The sequence below is a fragment of the Eublepharis macularius genome, chromosome 16, assembly GCF_028583425.1.
Source record: "Eublepharis macularius isolate TG4126 chromosome 16, MPM_Emac_v1.0, whole genome shotgun sequence".
Lineage (NCBI taxonomy): Eukaryota > Metazoa > Chordata > Lepidosauria > Squamata > Eublepharidae > Eublepharis > Eublepharis macularius.
Genome location: NC_072805.1, coordinates 6821731 through 6841153, shown reverse-complemented (window position 1 = coordinate 6841153; position 19423 = coordinate 6821731). Strand labels below are relative to the sequence as shown.

The 19423-nt window shown below is 46.1% G+C and overlaps 2 protein-coding genes across 2 annotated transcripts; one reads left to right on the top strand and one right to left on the bottom strand.

Moving 5' to 3' along the window:
- The first annotated feature begins 1175 nt into the window (after positions 1–1175).
- GPR19 (G protein-coupled receptor 19) lies at positions 1176–5317 on the top strand. Its single transcript, XM_055000859.1, has 2 exons — positions 1176–1232; positions 4045–5317. The coding sequence occupies exons 1-2, from the start codon at positions 1213–1215 to the stop codon at positions 5312–5314; spliced, it is 1290 nt and encodes a 429-aa protein (XP_054856834.1). The 5' UTR covers positions 1176–1212; the 3' UTR covers positions 5315–5317.
- Positions 5318–9109: 3792 nt separating this feature from the next.
- Positions 9110–17403, bottom strand: CREBL2 (cAMP responsive element binding protein like 2). The gene is made up of 4 exons (XM_055000901.1): positions 17263–17403; positions 14132–14329; positions 11820–11967; positions 9110–11390 (listed from the first exon to the last, which is right to left on the bottom strand). Exons 1-4 carry the CDS (start codon positions 17275–17277, stop codon positions 11386–11388), a joined length of 366 nt encoding a protein of 121 aa, XP_054856876.1. The 5' UTR covers positions 17278–17403; the 3' UTR covers positions 9110–11385.
- Between the last annotated feature and the right edge of the window lie 2020 nt (positions 17404–19423).

The following is a 19423-nucleotide window of genomic DNA, read 5'->3' as shown; positions in this document are numbered from 1 at the left end:
ATGGAAGGGCTGCCTTCTCCTGCCAGTCCCTCACAAGCTCTGCCCTCACCTTCAGAGGTGAGGTGAGCAACAACAGAGATGGGACTTTCTTTGTCATGGCACCTTTCCTGTGAAATGACGCCCTCCTCAAGGGAGGCCAAACCATTCCCTTTTACCCTGGCTTTTAACTAAGGGGTGGGTCTTTTAAGTTGTTTTTATAATCTGCTTCTAGCCTGAGGATTGTGATGAATTTCATATAGGCTGTCAAATGTTTTCTGCTTCTGGACTTTTGTGCCATTTTAATGTTTCTTTATGATTGTTAATTTTAATGATTTTTAAAATTTATTTTGTGAGCCATGTTGAGCAGGCTTCTGCAGAGATGGTATATAAATAGTTGGGAGGGAGGGAGGGAGGGAAGACCCTTTCCATTCTAGAACTCTAAAAAGCAAATAAATCATAATAGTGAGAATAAAGGACCAGCCTGCAAACTTCACCAGCCTCGTGCTGTGTGAAAAAGCATGCCCGGTGACGGTGATGATATTATATGCTGATGCAACTGAGCTGGCTCTATTTTCCTCTGAAGAAAAGAGAGGATTTCTTGCCTATGAAAAGTATTTAAAGAACATGGTTTTTGCTCAGGCTACATTAGGCGTTGCTGGGTGAGTCAGCCGCACATCATGTGTTCATTTCAGACTACAATAGAAGTTGGGAAGTCTCGGTCATTTTTGCTCACATTTTGCATGGGAGTTCTAGCCCGGTCTGCTCCCTTCACCTTAGTGGGGCTTGGAGGCACGAACTGCTGGACTGGTGGGGCAAGACCTCGTGGCAGCAGTGGTGGTATTTAAGCCTGGGTTGCAGAGGGACTCGGAGCAGCATTCAGGGGAGCCCGGACACTCTGGGAAAGAGATGGGAAGGCCTGGGAGGGGTCAGAAAAATGCAGGGATTTTTTTTTTCCGGTTCACGCCCTTGCCAGACTCCACTCTCCTTTTTTCTGATGGGAACTTCGTAAGAACACTGAAAACATCTCCTACGGAATATCTTATGTTCTAGAATGGATGAAAAAAAATCAGGCATAACTAACTAACTGTATATATAACATGATCTTCCTTTTTTTGCATATAGATTTTCTTTCTTGCCTTGAGTGGAGTTTTCCCATCATCCTGCAGAACTGGACAGTCAACCTGCCCACTGAACTGGACTGCTCCATGGAGCACACGAGGACCAGGCAGGAAAATGGTAGTGCATGAATTAAGGTAAATAACCTGAATTTCAGTAGAGGGTCCAGCTCCTGGAGAGCCTTAATGCTAAAACTCAGTGATCAGGGGACAAGCCAAAACAGCACCCCACACCTCCCCAGCCATGTTTAACAAAAGATGGTGCGATCTCACAGCAGCCAATGGACCGGACTAACTCTGAACATGGCATCACTCCATCAAACAGCCTCTACCAGACTCTCTTGGGGACTAGAAGAGAGAGACTCCCAATGGCAGCCATAAATCTCTGCTCATTTTGCCCAGAGAGTGGACTGATGCTGCTGTCATGTAAACCCACTCTCATTTTTTGGAAGGGTGAATGTTATAAAAGCTTTCAGTCATTTTACAGCCATGTTTCTTGTAAAATTTTGTTCTTTTCTTGATGGGTCCATTGACCACTTAGTGGCCTACTTTTGCAATAAAAAAATTATACCTTCTCAAAAGAGAAATTTTTGTGCAGAAACTGAAATCAGTGAATATTTTAAGCTAAGTCCTAGAATGGGCAGGATTCTTCTGCAGATTGAAAGAAATGGCCAGAAGGGAGAGGCGCACCTCTCATTTTATTGTATACCCATCTTGGAGCTGAAACAAATTTGCTTCTCAAATAGGGTTGCCAACTCCAAGTTGGGAAATACCTAGAGATCTGGGGAGGGAGCTCAGCAGGTTAGAATGCCATAGAGCCCAAGCAGCCCCTTTCCCCAGGGGAGCTGATCTCTGTCATCTGGAGATCAGTCGTAATTTCGGGAGATCACCGGGCCCCACCTCGATTTTGGTAACCACGTTCACAAACTTCTCAACATGACCCTCGGTGCATGTGATGTCATTCAGTTTCTAGATTTCTCTGCCTATTCAGTGAATATTCCCAGACCAGCCATTCTCCCATGAGGCCCGTTCTTCCTTTGCAGAAGGGCTGGTAAGAGGTGGTGGGGCGGCAGAATAGGAGTGATGCACAGACGGGAGGGGGTGACAGAAAGCAGATCAGGTTCCAAAATACTTGGTTGACATTTTAAATTTCAGTCTTTGATGTCTAAAAGCATCAATCATTCATATGAAATGGCACTTAGTACAGGTTATTTGATCAGACATACAATATTTATAATTTGACAGCTGATCACTTATTAGATTTCATATTTAACAGCTTCCAACCCAACCACAGGATATCATCGTGCATACAGTTTTTGATGCTTGAGATGAGATTATACATTCAAAATTAAATTCAGATTTTGTATCCAAACTTTTCTGGGTTTAACTGGAATATTACGGTTAATGAATATTTATTGCAGTTGTAATCAGCCCTTTACAGGTAATTTGGATAGTCAAAGCTTGTCGAAGAATTGGGGGTGGGGGCAGATTTGAGGAAGGAAAAAAACATTCCCTGTGTTCAGTACAAGGCAGAACAGAGCTAGTGTGTGTGGATTCTCTGACAAGGTAACATTCAAGCTGCTTGTAAGAGGATGCTGCCTAGAGTTCTATTGTTACTGCACTTTATGCTTTTTAAACCTGCTTTTATTGTGATATATTTTATTGTGATACATGTTATCCACTCTGAGCCCGATTATGAGAGTGGATTATAAATTTAATAATAAATAAAATAAATAAAGGCTAGACTTTAAATGCTTGCATTCATCAGACATGTTCCAGTGAAGTCCTTCCTTGGGCTACACAGCAAAACCTCTGGACACCATGAAAACATTATTAACAGTCCTTTATAGGCCATCTTAAAATTCCTGAAACCTCTGGGAGAATGTCCACACAGCCACCTTGAAAAACTGAGAGGGATTTTTGGAAGCAATCCATGCCTGCTTTATGAATTGATATGATTTTAATGGCGCTTGGAGCTTTGGATGAAGACGCATATAATGTACAAAACAAAAGCAGCAAGTAAAAGACAATCCACAGCATTGTGTCAAGTGTCCCCTTAGGAGTTGAACCAACATGGAAGCTGGGTTCTAGGTATGTATCTAGAGCAGAGCCAGAAAGCCCATAAAACCCCTCCCACCGCCTGCTTCAGCAGCAGCAGCGGATGCATCAGCAAGACCCTTTTTTAAGATGCTGGAATCCTCCAAGTCAAGAATTTGGCAGAGGGAACAAAAAGTTAGTGTCAGACTAACACACACTTCCCCCCACACATACTTCCTTGTCTCTTGCCCTGATCAGCTGATTAACCCTGACACAGGGGCACAGGCCTTGGCTGCCACACACACATGCGCTCCTGGGCTAAAGCAACAGACTCACAGGTTAGGTAGGGGCAATTCAGAGTATGTGTCAGATGCACCCTGCTTATCTGCCATGTATGTCTATTGCAATCTGTGTTATATTCTGGGCCTCTGAGAATGTGTGGAGGAATATCTGTGTAGCTGGGTAACTGTGTAGCTGAGAATCGCTTATCTTGCAGGTGGCTACTTTCACTTTCTCGACTGGCATGGGAAAGTGTCCTTGAAGTGCCAGTCGGAGCCTATCTCCCTGAGAGATGAAATGAGCTCGTCTTCCCTCTCTCCTACCCCCTCCAACCTCCTAGGCCCTGCGCGCCTACATTCTAACAGTCCTTATCCCAGGGCGGGAACCTTGCCCTATAACTAACATTGCTTCCCCCCTTTTCGTCACTTCTGCCAATGCTGTTGTCTGAGTGCACTGATACTGATGGATCTCTAACAAAGAAACTTTAACTGGACTCTTGCGAGTGTCTGCAGTGAAGTATCTGGGGATCTGACTGGCAGGGCCTGACAGTATGAACAGCAGCAGCTGAGTTGCTACCAAGTGCATTGCTTATTTTACCTAACCCCTGGATCTCTCTCTGTCTCTCTCCTCACAGCCCTTCAATGCAAAGAGTGAATATGTTGCTTGCCTGCAACATGGAAAACCAGGGTGTTGCTGTGCTTACCTCAACAACTGGCCTGCTGGAGCAGGACTACCAGACAGCCAAGACATCCAGCCCTCGGGCCAGCCACGAGGCAACTCATTTGCCCAAAGCACACGAGCTCGAGAAAAACATGACAGCCTTGCAGTACGAGTTGATGCCGGGGGAACTCATAGCAGCCAGTCTGCTTTTGGGAGCTTTGTGGCTCCTTTCCACCTTTGGGAACGCCCTCGTTTGCCTGGTGATCCACAGGAGCAGGAGGACTCAGTCTACCACAAACTACTTTGTTGTCTCCCTGGCCTGCGCAGACTTGCTCCTTAGCGTAGGAAGCATGCCATTGGTGCTTCTGCAGTTAGCCTCTGGCAGATGGACCCTTGGGAGCACGATGTGCAAGCTTGTCAGGTATCTCCAGTATCTCACCCCTGGTGTCCAGATGTATGTGCTGCTCTCCATCTGCGTGGACAGGTTCTATACCATCGTCTACCCCCTGAGCTTCAAGGTGTCTCGGGAAAAAGCCAAGAAAATGATTGCCGCCTCTTGGCTCTTGGACGCTGCGCTGGCATCACCAGCGTTGCTCTTTTACAGGGCAGGGCAGGATCACCACTGCAACTTCTTCCCCCCCTACTCCTGGGAGGGGACGGTTTACAGCATCATCTATTCATTGGTGGCATTTCTGATCCCGTCTGTTCTCATCATTCTCTTTTACCAAAAAGTTGTCAAGTACATTTGGCGGATAGGCACAGACGGCAGGACAGTCCGGAGGACAATGAACATCGTTCCGAGGACCAAAGTGAAAACCATCAAGATGTTTCTCACGCTAAATCTGCTTTTTCTGCTCTCGTGGCTCCCCTTTTATGTGGTTCAGCTTTGGCACCCACATGAGACCGATTACAGGAAAAGCTCTTTGGTTTTTATGTCAGTCACTTTGATCTCCTTTAGTTCCTCGGCCTCAAAGCCGACCTTGTACTCTGTGTACAACGCAAACTTCAGGAGGGGAATGAAGGAAACTTTCTGCATGTCCTCCATGAAATGCTACCGCAGCAATGCCTACACCATCACCGCCAGCTCCAGGGTAGCCAAAAGAAATTACGTGGGGATCTCAGAGATGCCCCCACCTGCCAAAACAGTTTCTAAGGACTCTGTATATGACTCGTTTGACAGGGAGGCTAAAGAGAAGAAACTGGCCTGGCCCATTAATTCAAACCCCCCCAATACGTTTGTCTAATTCACAGGGAGTCTTTCGATAATTGTTGTGCCACACAATATAATGGCAGCAAGAGTCCAGTGGCACCTATAGGACTAACAGAATCTGCGGTAGGGGATGAGCCTTCGAGAGCCACAGCTCACTTCTTCAGATACAGCTAGAATGATCATTCCACTCTGCAAGATGTAAGGACAGATGGACTCCCATTCTAGCTGTGTCTGAAGAAGTGAGCTGTGACTCATGAAAGCTCATGCCCTACCACACATTTTTAAGATGGGTAGCTGTGTTTGTCTGTGACAGTAGAAAAGAGCAAGAGTCCAGTAGCACCTGTGAGACTAACAAAGTTTCTGGTAGGGCCATAAGCGTTTGTGAATCACTGCTCACTTATTCAGTATCCAGGGCCGGCACGCCCATTGAGGCCTGGTAGGCAGTGGCCTCAGGGCGCAGGGTGCCGGAGAGGGCGCCGGAGGAGGCGCAGGGGGTGAGAGCGCGTGCCACGGACCTGCAGCCTCCTAGCCCTCCCGCCCTGAGCCACCACTGCCGCCAGAACACTCCCCCGGTCGGGCTCAGCAGCGGTGGGCAGGCGTCTGCAGCAGCGCAGGGAAACCGAGTGGGAGAGCTCGGAGGCCACTTAAGCGCCATCCCAGCCTCCCGCCACCACAATCGGGCTGGCGGCGCACGTGCACCCCCCGTGATGCGCCATATGTGATGTCATCACGCAGGCCAGTGCGCGCGCACATGGGCGCATGTGTGGGTGCTCGGCCGGCTAACCAGCCACAGGCACTGAAAATCCTGGTGCCGCTGCTGTCAGTATCTGAAGAAGTGAACTTTGGCTCATGAAAGCTCATCCCCTACCCCAAATTTTGTTAGTTTTATAGATGCTACTGGACTCTTGCTCTTTTCTACTGCTACAGACAGACTGACCCAGCTAGCCATCTTGATCTATCACAATATAATTGGTTTTTGAATATGACCTATTCACACACAAGAAGGGGGTTGTATACACTATGGACAGAGGAAATGTTTTATTTTATTAAAAACGTACCGTTTTTATTGTATACTGGCTTTTTAAAAAACCACAAAATGATGCTGTTCAGAACTAGAGCCATGAACAATCATTTCAAAGATTTATGTTCTCTGCATTTAAATGTCTTTTGCAAAAACTCATTGACTACTAGGCCAAACCATTGTGTATAAAAAAAGAAACGGCAAGCAAGCAAATCACCCAAGAGTGTTACAGAGCAGTAATATTTTTGCAAGGCTGGATCACAGAAGAGAGGCATTCTAGTTGGCCCTGTTGGACCAGGCGTGGCTGTGCTTCCTTTCCCTGCTGAGACACCCTATACCCCATCTGTCATCTTAAAATTTAAGTAGAATGCAGGCATAAAAATTTGAGCCTTTTGCGTTTCAGCCCCCTGACCCGAAGCTCTTGAAGTTAAAGGGCTGAGTGGAGCGAAACTCTAGCCCACAGTGGCCATTCCAGGACCCCAAACGCCCCTCGCTCGCTCCTCTTTTTCTAATCCTCTGAACCAATGCATAGTGCTGTTGGATGCTTTTGGTTTGCAGCTATTCCAACCGGATCTATTGTGAGATTAGGAAGCTGTTATGGACTGTTTAATAAGGGCCAAATAACAGGCTGAGGAGCCCATGTGGCTGCTGGGGTGCTGTCAGCTACCAAACGTCCACAGGCCGGATTCAGATCAGATGCCTGGCTGCCTTTGTCTACATCCAAATTGCTGCCTATCTTCTGTCACCATTTCTCAGCAGCTCCTTAAGGATCAGGCACCGTGTCCCTTTTCCCACTAAGTAGCTCGATGTCTGTCACAATGTAATCATCATCACGAGCAGACAGGAAGAGCTCAGCTCTCACGGGGGCGCTGAGGTATCCCACAGAAGGCAGGTGGTGTCCCGAAGTGTACGTAACTTTCTCTCTCTCTGGAAGCAAATAGAAGCCACATGCGGGGCAAGGCCAGGAATGTAGGCAAAGTCCACCTAGCAGCTCACCACCCTGTTATCGCTATACCTCCATCTCTAGGAGCAGCGGCTCCGCCAGCAGGTTGAGATGGAGTTGGAGGTTCTAGAAGGGGAGCGTAGCTATCATATACCTTGACCGAAGAAAGGTGTATGTCTGGGGTGGTCATCCCAGACATATGTCCTTCCCAGACGTATGTCCTTCTGTCTGGGGTGGTCATCCTCTTTCAACGAGCGCACAGCTTCAAGAGGGACATACAGAGAACAGTGAGGGAGGGACACCGACCGAGCCAGCCAGATCAGCCAAATCAACCCTAGCGATCAATGGGGTGACAGATGTTGCAGCCAGGTGGAGTTGTGGGCAGGGTGCAAATCTCTCCCAATAGCCCCACTGCATTGTATGCAAATAGAGTCTTAATGAAAAAACACGTGCCACCTCAGGAAGCAAGAGGGGCAAAAAATTTAGACATTCAGAGGCCACCATTCCAAGTGAGGATAAGGCCTGCAAAGGCCCATCTGAGCTGCAGCATTGCACGACCAAATGCACCTCCTGCAAAAGCTTCTCCCACGTTCAGAAAAGGAGCCTATCAGGCAAAAACAGTTCCTTGTGCAGCCTTAAATGCACATGGACTTCTTTGTCCAATCAATGAACTTCTTCCTACATGTTCACGATCAGCACGCAGCACTTATTTGCCATCTGATGCTAGTAATGCTCTTCCCTCCAAAATTCTGGGCTTGCTTGGTTCATGGAACAAAACCTTGCTTTTCAGCTGTGTGTTCAGCTCACTTTGAAGCCAATGACCCCCTCTGCTGAAACTAATGAGGGAATCATTCTGGGAAGGGGGGCTCCACGGGCCCAGCACAGATGGCAGGAGGATGCAACATCCAAAATGTCACTGCTGAACACACCAGCCTGCCTGCTTCCCTTCCTGCCCCACTGCGCTAGCCTACTCAAGGAGAATGGTAGGTGGGATTCAAAGGGCCACAGGCTGCATTCCACCCCCCCCCCCACACCCACACCCACCCACACCCACACCCAGAGGTTTTAAGGCCCCATCACCATCAGAGGGCCAATGAGTATAACGGGTGACTGTCAGAAAGGAATATCATTGTCCTGTGTGGGCAGATGGGAGCCATTCGAATCTCAGCGGCCATCTGCCACCTCAGGAGATGGAAGTATGCGATGAGGCCTTATGTGAGAGTTCTCCAAATGCCGAGAAACAGGCTGTTCTGACAGAGATTTGTCACAACAACTAGTCAGTAAGGAATGGCTTTTCTAATTTAAAAAGGCAAAGAACTGGAGGGGGGAGGGGGGAGAAGCAGCAGCACGACTTGAGCAACAGCTTTCTTCACAAATCTGTAGTGAAGCTGTAACCTTTGTTGAGAGGCCTCCACACTTCTTCAAAGCCAAAAGAGATGACCCCACCCCACCCCACCCCCCGCTGCCAGGTGAGTGTCTCCTATGGTCGGGAGTATGCAGTCCTCAGTGTTAAGTTCTATGAGGCGGGGGCAGGGACCCCTCTTCCCCGAAACCTGCGGCACAGGTATGTTTTGCTAGCCAAACACACAACAGTATTTATGGAATCAACATATTTATCCTATGGAGGTAAGTGGCTGACACTCAGTCGTAAGAGAAAAAAAAAACCCAAGCGCTATATTCTAGGCCACCATTTTGTCAGGATAAAAAAACTCATACACACACGCTGAATGGGACCGTGTCAGAGGAGGACTCCACATGCCAAGCCCACCAAATCCATACATGCGCCACAGCTCCCCAGACACCCAGACTCCCTTCTGCCAACCCCTTTTGCCCCTTTGATAAAGACCTATACACAGAGTCCGAAGCATTATCCACTTTAATTAAAAAGTAACAAAGGAAGACAGACTTGGATCTTGTAATTTAAGCATTTTCTCCACACTTATTACATGCGAGCAACAGGAGGGGTTACAAGTCACAGATTCTCCCTTCCTGATCACAGCTCCGGTCGGACTGGAGGATGTGAAGTCACAAACCCCCCAGAGGGAGGCCACCAGCTCTGCAGGGTTCTCTGTCAATCCACACACTCTCTGCTTCACCCCCACCACTCTTTACAAAACTTCCTGCGTGTTCAGCTCAACAGGAGCGGTCTGGGCAAGCAGCCTCGGCAGATGCCTCCTGCTTCCCTCTTGCAGAGTAGGTGGCAAATGCTGCCCCCCCCCACACACACCCAAGCAGTTCCTTGATTGCACAGAACCGGGGGGGGGGGGGGGAGAGCACATTAAAGATGCAGGCTAAAGCAACGTGCCCCCAGCTATTCCTTTCTCAAGGGCTTGCTCAGCACTGTTAAATGGCCCATCTCATAAGAAGATGAATTAGATGTTTGCTATTTAAGGATTTGTGTGCTCAGATCAATCAGTGGCTGGCTGTCCTGCCATATGAGTACACCTGTGGCCAACAACCAGCAACTGTGAGAAGGAAGAACGTGTGCCTTGGGGAGGGGCAAAGCCAAGCCACTACACTGATGTGTCCCCCACTCTGTGCCATCTGCAGAATCAATTCCCCTTCTCTCTGCCAATACACAGGGCAGTCACATCACTCCTTGGATGGAATGGAGGATGCCCCAGTACAGCCCTGCCCTACAGCAAGGGGAGAATTTCACAAGTGTCACGGCTTGAAGAAGGGAATTTGCCTCCTGGGTGGTGCCGACTGCTTTTCCACCACTAGAGAAACTACCTTCAACGCCGAGGATCCAAAAGTTTCACAATGCGTAGCTGGAAAATGTCCCTCACAGTCAACTAGGGCTACAGTCCTAAAAGGTAGAACTACAGTCCTAAAGGCAGAGCCCAGCTTCCCAAGGACCTTGTTAAGGTTATTTTTACCTTTGCTGTGATTATCCAGTTAAAAATATAAACTATGTTAATATCTCCAGAGGAAGTGGCAGTGGGTTCTTCAGGGCTACGCTTATGCACTTTACCTCTCCACTACTATACTAGCAAAAACAAGGACCGTGCAAAATAGTAAAAGACTGCCAAATAAGCTACACAAGATGCTAGCATAAATACACATACCCCGCCACAGGAATCAGGTGCTTTGGGGTGTACAGCATCCGTATTATTCTAGTGTACAGTACACACAGCAGTGCCTTAAGACCAAGTCCCATTAGATGGAAAACTCTACCTGTACCCTCGAGCAGACGCACACAGAGCTCTCACTAGCTCCGTAATGCTCACGTGCCACTCCATCAGCCTCAAAAGGTGAAAAGGAGAATCGGAGAGAGAACAAGATTCCGCTGCCGTATTGCCGGGCGTGGGGATAAAAAGCCTCTTGCCCACTTGCAGGGCAGTAGGCGTGGGGAAGTTCCGAAGACAGCTGGGACTTGGCCTGGCCTGCCCCTCCACAGTCGGATGACAGAGGTGGGCATGGGACGCAGGCTAAGAAAAAAGACGGTGGCCCAGCAAGCCTTCCAAGGTTGCAGGCAGGGCTCCAAACCCCTTCAATACGATCATGTACCTTGCAACTGTCAGGCAGGCCTTTATTAATCCCCAACAGCAGGAACTGAAAAGAGAGTGGGCTTGCCTAAAGCCTTGTGGGCTAATGGCAAGATCAGCATGCTCTGGTTCCTAGTTCACATTCTAGACACAAGAGCTCAGAAATCACAAGACTATGAAAAGGAAGGGCCTTTCCACCACACCCTCGCATCAGAGCTTCACATCACACACCACAAATAAATAATCTGGTGCAGAACAGCCACTTCCATCGCCAATGATCAGGACTCCAGATTTTACTGCACATTTCCTTCTTAAACAACTATGACCTAAACACAACATAGGCTAAAAACGCTAAAAAAGGAGCCTTGGTCAGGATATTTCTCTCTTTCTCCCCCAGAATTCCTACATGCCCATAAGCTGCAATACAGAAGAAAACTGGGTTAAAATACATTGCAGGTTTACATGGGTTGGCTTGTGGTCAGTTTCTTTCGGCAAGTCCATCCTAAGCGCCACATTCTACGCAACAAGGCCATGGATGGGCATCCCTGCAATGGAGAGAGAGGCATGTCCACACAAAGACCTGCGAGTCACCCCTCTGCGGTTCCTTCCGTTTTTAAAAACAAATATGAACTTCTCTCGCAGCAGGTCAATTTTCACCCTGAAAGAGAAAACAAACATAAGGTCAACAAATCCTCTACAGCCATTTGTAAGTTAAGCCTGTTAGCCAAGGCACATATTATGGGCAACACTGACATAGCATAGATTTTTTTTTTAAAGTTATCTGCCTCCTCACCCCAAGGGCTATTCAAGATGGCCTGCAAGGTCTTTAAGAAGGCATCTAGATTTCGGATTGGCCTTTCCTTCACTCTCACTGCCTGCCTGGCCAATTAGCAGAACTAGTCCTCATTTCCTTTTCCCACCCATCTTAAATGGCAGGCCTTTTCAGCTTCAATCCTGGGCAACTTCTAGTGGTTCAGGTGATGCATTAATCTATGCACTGGAAAATGTGGCTCTCTGACATCCTCTGGCACTCACCCAAGCTGGCAGCCAGAAGATGAGAAGTACAACCCACGCCATCCACACTTACACAGATTGTGGCCGTTGGCGTCTGCCTTGACAGCCTTGGCGATCTTGTTGGAGTTCTGCTGAGGCTTGCTTGGCTCTTCTCCACTGAGCAGGGCTTTGATCTCAGAGGGGATTTTCCCTTGGTCCATTGCTGTGCACCACTGTTTGTACTGGAACACACAGGCACAAATCAGACACTGCATTATAGTTGACTGCCAGCAGAAATCTAGCTTTTCAAGGGCTGTGGTTATTGGATGTTCATAGCTCAGCTTCATTTGTTCCCCTTTCCCTTTATGAAAGAGGTCTTTCGTAGTACTATTGGTTGTCAAGGTAGTCTGTGAAATCATGCAGACACTGCCTGATAAAAATCTAGAAGCAGAGATGGGTTGCTGAATAAGATTTTCGATAACCATGGGATATCATGCATAGCTCCACACTCGTACCTCTGTCTAGCAGTAGCAGAATTATCTCAGATAGAAAACGTTGCAGAATAAATGAGATCATGTGGTTTTTATTGGCAGTTGGATTCTTCTTGACCAAAGATCAGGTCTTGGATTTTTTTGTAAGGACACAGAGTTCTGCTAAAGAGCCTTCCATCCCCAAGACACAGCTCCAACAGCTTTTAAAAGATGTGCAACTGTGGGAAGATATGAAAGATGTGGCTTTGCCTTGGCAGTGCCACCAAGTCGGGGAAGAGGTTAGACTACACCTCTCAGCCTTCTCTGCACTCAGTGTGAGAGACAAAGGCAGCCAGTGGATTACAGAGCTCCTGGCACAGGAGGAATCGGACAGGGTGGGAGTTGGTATTGGCTGGGGAAAGAGCCTGGGGTTAAGGGACTGGCCCTCTTCTGCCCCCACTGCCAGGAGCCATTGCAGGGGAGAGACCACATTGCAGGGGACAGCTTCAGCTGTCCATCCCTAAACACCAGTTCCACCAAACAGGAAGCTAAATATGAGCAATCAGTGTGATGCAGCAACCAAAAAGGCAAATACAATCTTGGGGGGAGGGTATCAACAAAGGCATAAAATTCACATCACAGATGTCACTGTCCCACTATATACTGTACTGGTCAGGCCCAACCTGAACTATTCTGTGCAGTTCTGGAGGACTCATTTCAAAAAGGACGGGGACAGACTGGAAAGGTTGCAGAGGAGAGCAACCAGGATGCTCAGGGGCTTGGAGACCAACCCCTACGAGGAAAGACTGAGGGATTTGGAAATGTTCAGTTTGGAGGAGGTTGAGGGAGACATGACTGCTCTCTTTAAGTATTTAAAAGGCTGTCATTTCAAGGAAGGGACAGAAGACAGGACTTGAAATAATAGGTTTAAACTACAGGAGGGAAGGTTCCAGCTGGATATTAGGAAAAACCTCTTTACGTTAAGACTAATTCAACAGTGGAATCGGCTGCCTGGGGATGTGGTGGGTTCCCCCTCACTGGCAGTTTTCAAGGAGCAGCTGGAAAAATACTTCTTGGGGGTGATTTAGGATGTTCCTGCACTGAGCAGGGGGCTGGACTAGACAGTCTGTCAGGCCCCTTCCTCCTCTATGATTCTATGAAATTCAATGGGATTTAGTTCCATATACAGGCTTACAGCCCTGCCTTGCCTTTCTCTCTCTACAGCTATGCACAGTAAACCAAGTTTGACTACAGAGTGCACCCTAGGGTACTGGGATTACAGCACACCTCCCTGCATTGGGTGTGACATATGCAGGACATGCAATATTTGATCACTCACAATACTTACTGTTCATAAAATGGGAGGGAGGACGGCAAATGTCACATGTGCCGATACCTGTGGAAGTGTTCTTGGAGGAGTTATACAAAGATGCACAACAAGGCAAGCAGGCACAGGCAGGCACAATCTTGCTCTCACGCAGCTCACCTGGTGTGTATGCATGTGTGTAGTCATCTGGGACAAGGAGTGGATGCAGAGCACTATTTTCCACAGTGTTGATACCAACACTGGGTCAACCCACTGCTGGAGCCTGTATTGATGGGCATTCTACCACTCAAAGGAACTTGGCATGGGGCAAAATTCTCCTTTTGCAGGATGATATAGATGACCACTCTACCCTGAAGTCAGCAAACACACCCAAGGGGCAAGTTGCTTATCTATACAGACTCCCTGTGCCCAGGAGGGAGTAAAAAATTTTACATGTCAGGGATAGCAATAGGCTAACAGGACTGGACATCCCCACCATCAAACAACAGACTGTGGTAGATGAGCCAGGGTCTTGGTTAATACTTTATATAACAGACAATAACAAGCTCACTGTCCAAAAACAGGGTGAGCTTTTTTTAAAAAAAAAATCACAGAGAGAAACTCAGTTACCATGTCTAACTCTTCTCGCAGCGCACAGATCGCCCTCTCTCTGCTAGACACCAGCTCTTCCAGGTACTGGTACCTCAACTTCTTCCTTGCTCTGCATTCTCGTGCACTCTGCCTGCTCCTCTCAAGCTTGGCTTTCAGATCTATTTTGGCTGGTTTACGGCCTCGCTTCCCTGGCTTCTTCACTTTGCCTCCAGCCACCTAGAAAGAAAGCCAAAAGCATCATTTTAGCTACAAGAGGAGGAAAAAAGATGTCTTAGGAAGCAAGGTTGCAAAATGCTCTAATAAAAGACTTCCCCCATCCCACAGGACTTCTGTAAGGGTTGCCATGATAAGGGAAATGGAGCGCTTTAAATAGGGGCTACACAAACACCAAGAACTGTTGAAATCTCTAACATGTTTCACAACTGCTTTTCAGCTCCCGCCTCTCTGTTTGCCTGCATCCCTTGCGGTCTCCTCCATCCCATCCTATTGCATCTGCCAGGAATGCAGCCCCTCCAAGCCTCTGCAGCTCAGAACTTTGGAGCTCGATAAAGACCTCTCTGTGGCTGCAGTTCCCATTACATTCAGAGGAACTTCACTTACAAGCTCTAATCCTCTTAACTGGTTGACTGAAAAATTAATCAAACTACTTTACTAAATACTGAAGCTGGTTTCCATGTGTGAAGACAATATTTTTCTGCAATTCAAAAAAAAATTATTTTAGCCTGTGATATTAGAGATTTTGTTGCTATTATGAATGCTTTTATTATACTGCAAATGAGGGGATAAGAATTGTGACAGTCTTTCCTCTAACAGCTGTTATCAACAGAAAGCACATGAAATATTACAGAAATTTTAAAAAATTGCACAAGACCTCCTAAAAGCACTTTAATAGAATAAATTTAATATGAAGGTCACCACATACTCATTGGTGATGACTGCATTGCTACCTTTCTATATTATCAGTGTCAGACTAAGATCTGGAATACCTAGGTCTGAACGACCACTGGGCTGTGGAGGCTCACTGGGTGATCCAGTCATACACGATCAACCTAACCTACCTCATAGAGTAGGGTCTCCTCATGGAGGAAAGGTGGGGTATAAATAAAATAAATAAATACATTCAGTCACAAGCTTGGTTCAACTACCAATCATGCATATTAGAGGTGTTTTTTATTGTTTTATTGTTATTGTGATGGTTGTATTATGATTCTGATGTTGGTATATTTGGTGTGAACTGCAATGGCTGTGAACCAATGCAATAAAGCTTATCATGATGTTGACAACTACCAATCTTTAACAGGTTGCCAACCACATAAACATTTTTTTTAAAAGGCAGTGGGGCTGTATTATAACAGAACAGTTCTGGAAGGTGCTTTTATACAATGAGCAGGGCTGCAAATCCTACCAGTGAGTATTGCAGGTATTATTTGTTTGCTGTATTATCCTGTTCTCACATTGCTTTTTACTTAGATTGTTGAACACCTATAGAAGGTATTTGATATACGAAGTGGTTGTCTTGGTCTATGCTCTATTCAATAATATGGAGCCTTGCTTTTAAATTTACAAAGTTTTTAATGCTCATTTTTGTAAATTCTATTACAACATTTCTCAAAATCTTTCTGATTTTGTTATAATCTGTTTTTACTGACGTGCTGGTCATTAACTGCAAGAATAAATCCACTGATTGTTAGATTTTTACTTTTTTCTGCACTAACATATCCCATCAATTTTTGCAGTCTTTACTCTATTACATTGCCCCAGCCACCGATCATATTGACTTATATTGTTCAACAAACTAAGAAAATAATATGCTTAATATAAAATGGCAAGTATAATGTATTTTAAGTTAAATAAGTGAAGGGATGGAGATGAGAAACGTTATGTAGATTTAATAATCTGCTACATATTCTGTTTTTGATGTTATGTTTAATGCTATTTTCTTATATTATTATGCAGTTTTAATACTTGGTCACATTTTGTTTTGATACTGTGTTTACTGTCTAATGTTACTTTCTGTTATACAGTTTGCTTTTGATATTTTTTCTTCAGTCCAATGCTATTTTCTGTTTTAATGAAATAATTTTTCAAAAAGTATTGACTTACACTGTGCAACCCACCTTGAGCTTCTGTGAGAAAGGCAGAGAGGAAACACACACATACAATAAGAGTCCAGTAGCACCCCTAAGTCTAACACAATTTGTGGTAGGGTATGAGGTTTCATGAGCCACAGCTCACTTCTTCAGATACAGCTAGACTATGAGTCCATCTGTCCCTATATCTTAGGGAATGGAGTGATTACAGAAGATGAATGATAATAGCCAGTGAATGACAATGGCAGGCATGATTGAACAGGCTGGGGTATGCAGAGTGGTGGTGGGTGTGGAGAAATCAGCACTGGTAATGAGACAGGAAGCCTCAGTCTCAATTCAGCAAAGGTGGCTGCATAGTCTTGAGTTTCTTTATCAGTTGCAATTCAGCAGTCTCTCTGACGCCTCTCCACTCTCTACATTGGACAAACTGGCCAGTCCCTTCAACAAAGAATTAATGGACATAAGTCTGACATCTGGAACAAAAACATTCAAAACCCAGTGGGGGAACATTTTAACCTTCCAGGACATTCAGTTGCTGATCTAAAAGTAGCAGTTCTCCTGCAGAGGAATTTCAAAGAGAGATTAGAAAGAGAGACTGCTGAATTGCAACTGATAATGAAGCTCAAGACAATGCATCCACCTGGACTGAATGGAGACCTCGGCTTCTTGTCTCATTACTGATGCTGATTTCTCCACATCCACCACCCCTCTGCATATCCCACCCTATCCAATCACACCTGCAATTGTCATTACCATCTTTTGTCATTTACCTGCTATTGTCATTCAGCATCTGAAATCACTCCAATCACCAAGATGTAAGAACAAATGGATTCACATTCTAGCTGTATCTGAAGAAGTGAGCTGTGACTCTGGAACGCTCCTCCCCTACCACACACTTTGTTGGTCTTATAGGCACTACTGGACTCTTCCTCTTTTACACTGTTACAGGCTAGCCTGGCTACCCATCTTGACACATTTTTTTTTTAAAAAACCCAGCATCCAGCTCTTACCTGGCAGACTAGTACAGGGAAAGATTCGCAGACAAAGAGGACTACTTACTTTGCTGTCGTCCATAAGTGCAGCCCCGGGACCCACGCAGGCGCAGAGAAGGCTCGGCCTGCGTACCAAGAGCCTCAAAGACCCACCTGCCTTACATGCTCACTCTACTGCCGTCGCTGCTTCCTTGTTTTGAACCGTTCCCCTCCCTACGCCCCAACTCCCTGTACCCCGCGGTGCTCCTTGGGAGCTGTAGTGCCCAGCCCTCCTCTCTGCGTCAAGAAACAGGGAGCCGTGAAGAGCCAGAACTACAATTCCCGAAAGGCCGCGGAGTATAACTGTACCGTGGCGTCAAAGAGGCGTGCGATCGCACTACAGTCATAAGAAAGCGACGGCTAGAGCGACACATCCTGGGACCTTGGGCGGGGCTTCCTAAATTCCGGCTAGGAAAGCCGGTTCCTGAAGCGAGAACTACATTTCCCAGTAGCCTCCAGGAGTTATAGGCGGCTGCCTGAGGATGCCTCTTTTTAAAATAATTTTATTTTAAAATTATTTTAAAATAATAATTATTTATTACTTTAAATTATTTTATTTTTAAATAATGTTAAATAAATTATTTTGTTTATGAAAACCTCCCCATGGGTGCTTTTGGGAGACATTGGAGAAAGCGGCGATGCCACGTGGGTGTCGTTTTGGCCTATGAAAGATGTTTTATGTGGCTTTTAATGTGTGTTTTGCTATTGATCATTTCTTAGGGTCGGGTATTGATCTTGAACAAGCAAGGTTGCCAGCTCTGGGCTGGAAAACGTCCTGGAGATTTTGGGGTGGAGCCTGGGGAGGGCAAAGTTTGGGGAGCGGAGGCACCTCAGTGGGGTATAATGCCAAACAGTCCACCCTCCAAAACAGCCATTTTCTCCGGGTTTCTTTATACTCTCCATGCATCTGATGAAGAGAGCTGTGGTTCTCCAAAGTTTATGCTACAATAAAGTTCGTTAGTCTTAAAGGTGCTATTGGACTCTTTCTCCAGGAATTTCCCAACCTGGACCTTGTAACCTTAACTCTTTACTATTTTGCGACTACAGACTAACATGGCTAACTCCTCTGGAGTTTCCATCGGGTCTGCTCCGAGTGGATCCAATGAATAGGCATCAAGTTGAAAACAAATATAGCCTCTGAGAAAGCTAAGAGCCAAGCTACAAGTGACGCCTGACACAGGTTGGACACTTGTCAGCTTCCCTCAAGTTTCGATGGGAAATGTAGGAGTCCTGGTCTTGCAGTTGTAATGGAGAGCCGAGCTGTAAAACCAGGACGCCTACATCTCCCATCAAAACTTGAGGTAAGCTGACAAGTGTCCAACCTGTGTAAGGCGTCACTTGTAGCTTGGCTCTAAGACTGCGAAACAAAATCAGCTACCAATTTTGTCCGGCTGACTGAGAGCAGCTACTTCCTTGTACTGACTGGGAGTGATTCCAGCGAGTCTACATTTACTCCAGTCCTACACCAAGGAAAGTAACCCTCAAGATAAGACACTTCTATTTGTATGAAATTGTCTTCTAGTACTTATTGGGCTACATGAATTTATGGACTTTAAATTGGAACGAACTGGAAGGATTTGGAAATTAACTACGTAGGAACATTTATATTGATTGGAGTGTGCTTTATATGTGGAAACTTGAATTACTATAATGTTGTTACTGTTCTAGAATATTTATATTGATTGGAGTGTGCTTTATATGTGGAAATTTTTAATACTATAATATTGTTAAATACTATATATATACTTGCTAGGGTTGCCAGCCTCCAGCTAGTGGCTGGAGATCTCCTGGAATTACAACTGGTCTCCAGGCCACAGAGATCAGTTCACCTGGAGAAAATGGCTACTTTAGGGGGTGGAGTCTATGGAATTATGCCATGCCAAGGTCCTTTCCCTCCCCGAACTCCACTTTCTCCAGGTTTCTCCAGGTTTCACCCAGATCCCCAGGAATTTCCCAACTTGGAGCTCCCTGTTGAGCTCCTAATAATTGCACATTGCTCTTTTCTAGTGTATGAAATTAGAAACTACTAGTTGGTGGACTATACAGTGTTGTATATGAATTTATTGTATTGAATATTGTTCAAGGGGGACCGGTTTCTGTAGAACTGACTTGTGTCACCTGGAGCTCAGTTGTAATTCCAGGAGATCTCCAGCCACCACCTGGAGGTAAATAGTAAAGGGAACCTCCTG

What these genes read in the sequence shown, in the direction of transcription:
- CREBL2 (XM_055000901.1), bottom strand. An exon ending in TGCGAGAAGAGTTAGACATG is followed by an intron (nt 11,968 to 14,131) that starts GTAACTGAGTTT and finishes TGTGTGTTCCAG; the next exon opens with TACAAACAGTGGTGCACAGC.
- GPR19 (XM_055000859.1), top strand. Translation starts at nt 1,213, where the DNA reads ATGGTAGTGCATGAATTAAG. An exon ending in ATGGTAGTGCATGAATTAAG is followed by an intron (nt 1,233 to 4,044) that starts GTAAATAACCTG and finishes CTCTCCTCACAG; the next exon opens with CCCTTCAATGCAAAGAGTGA.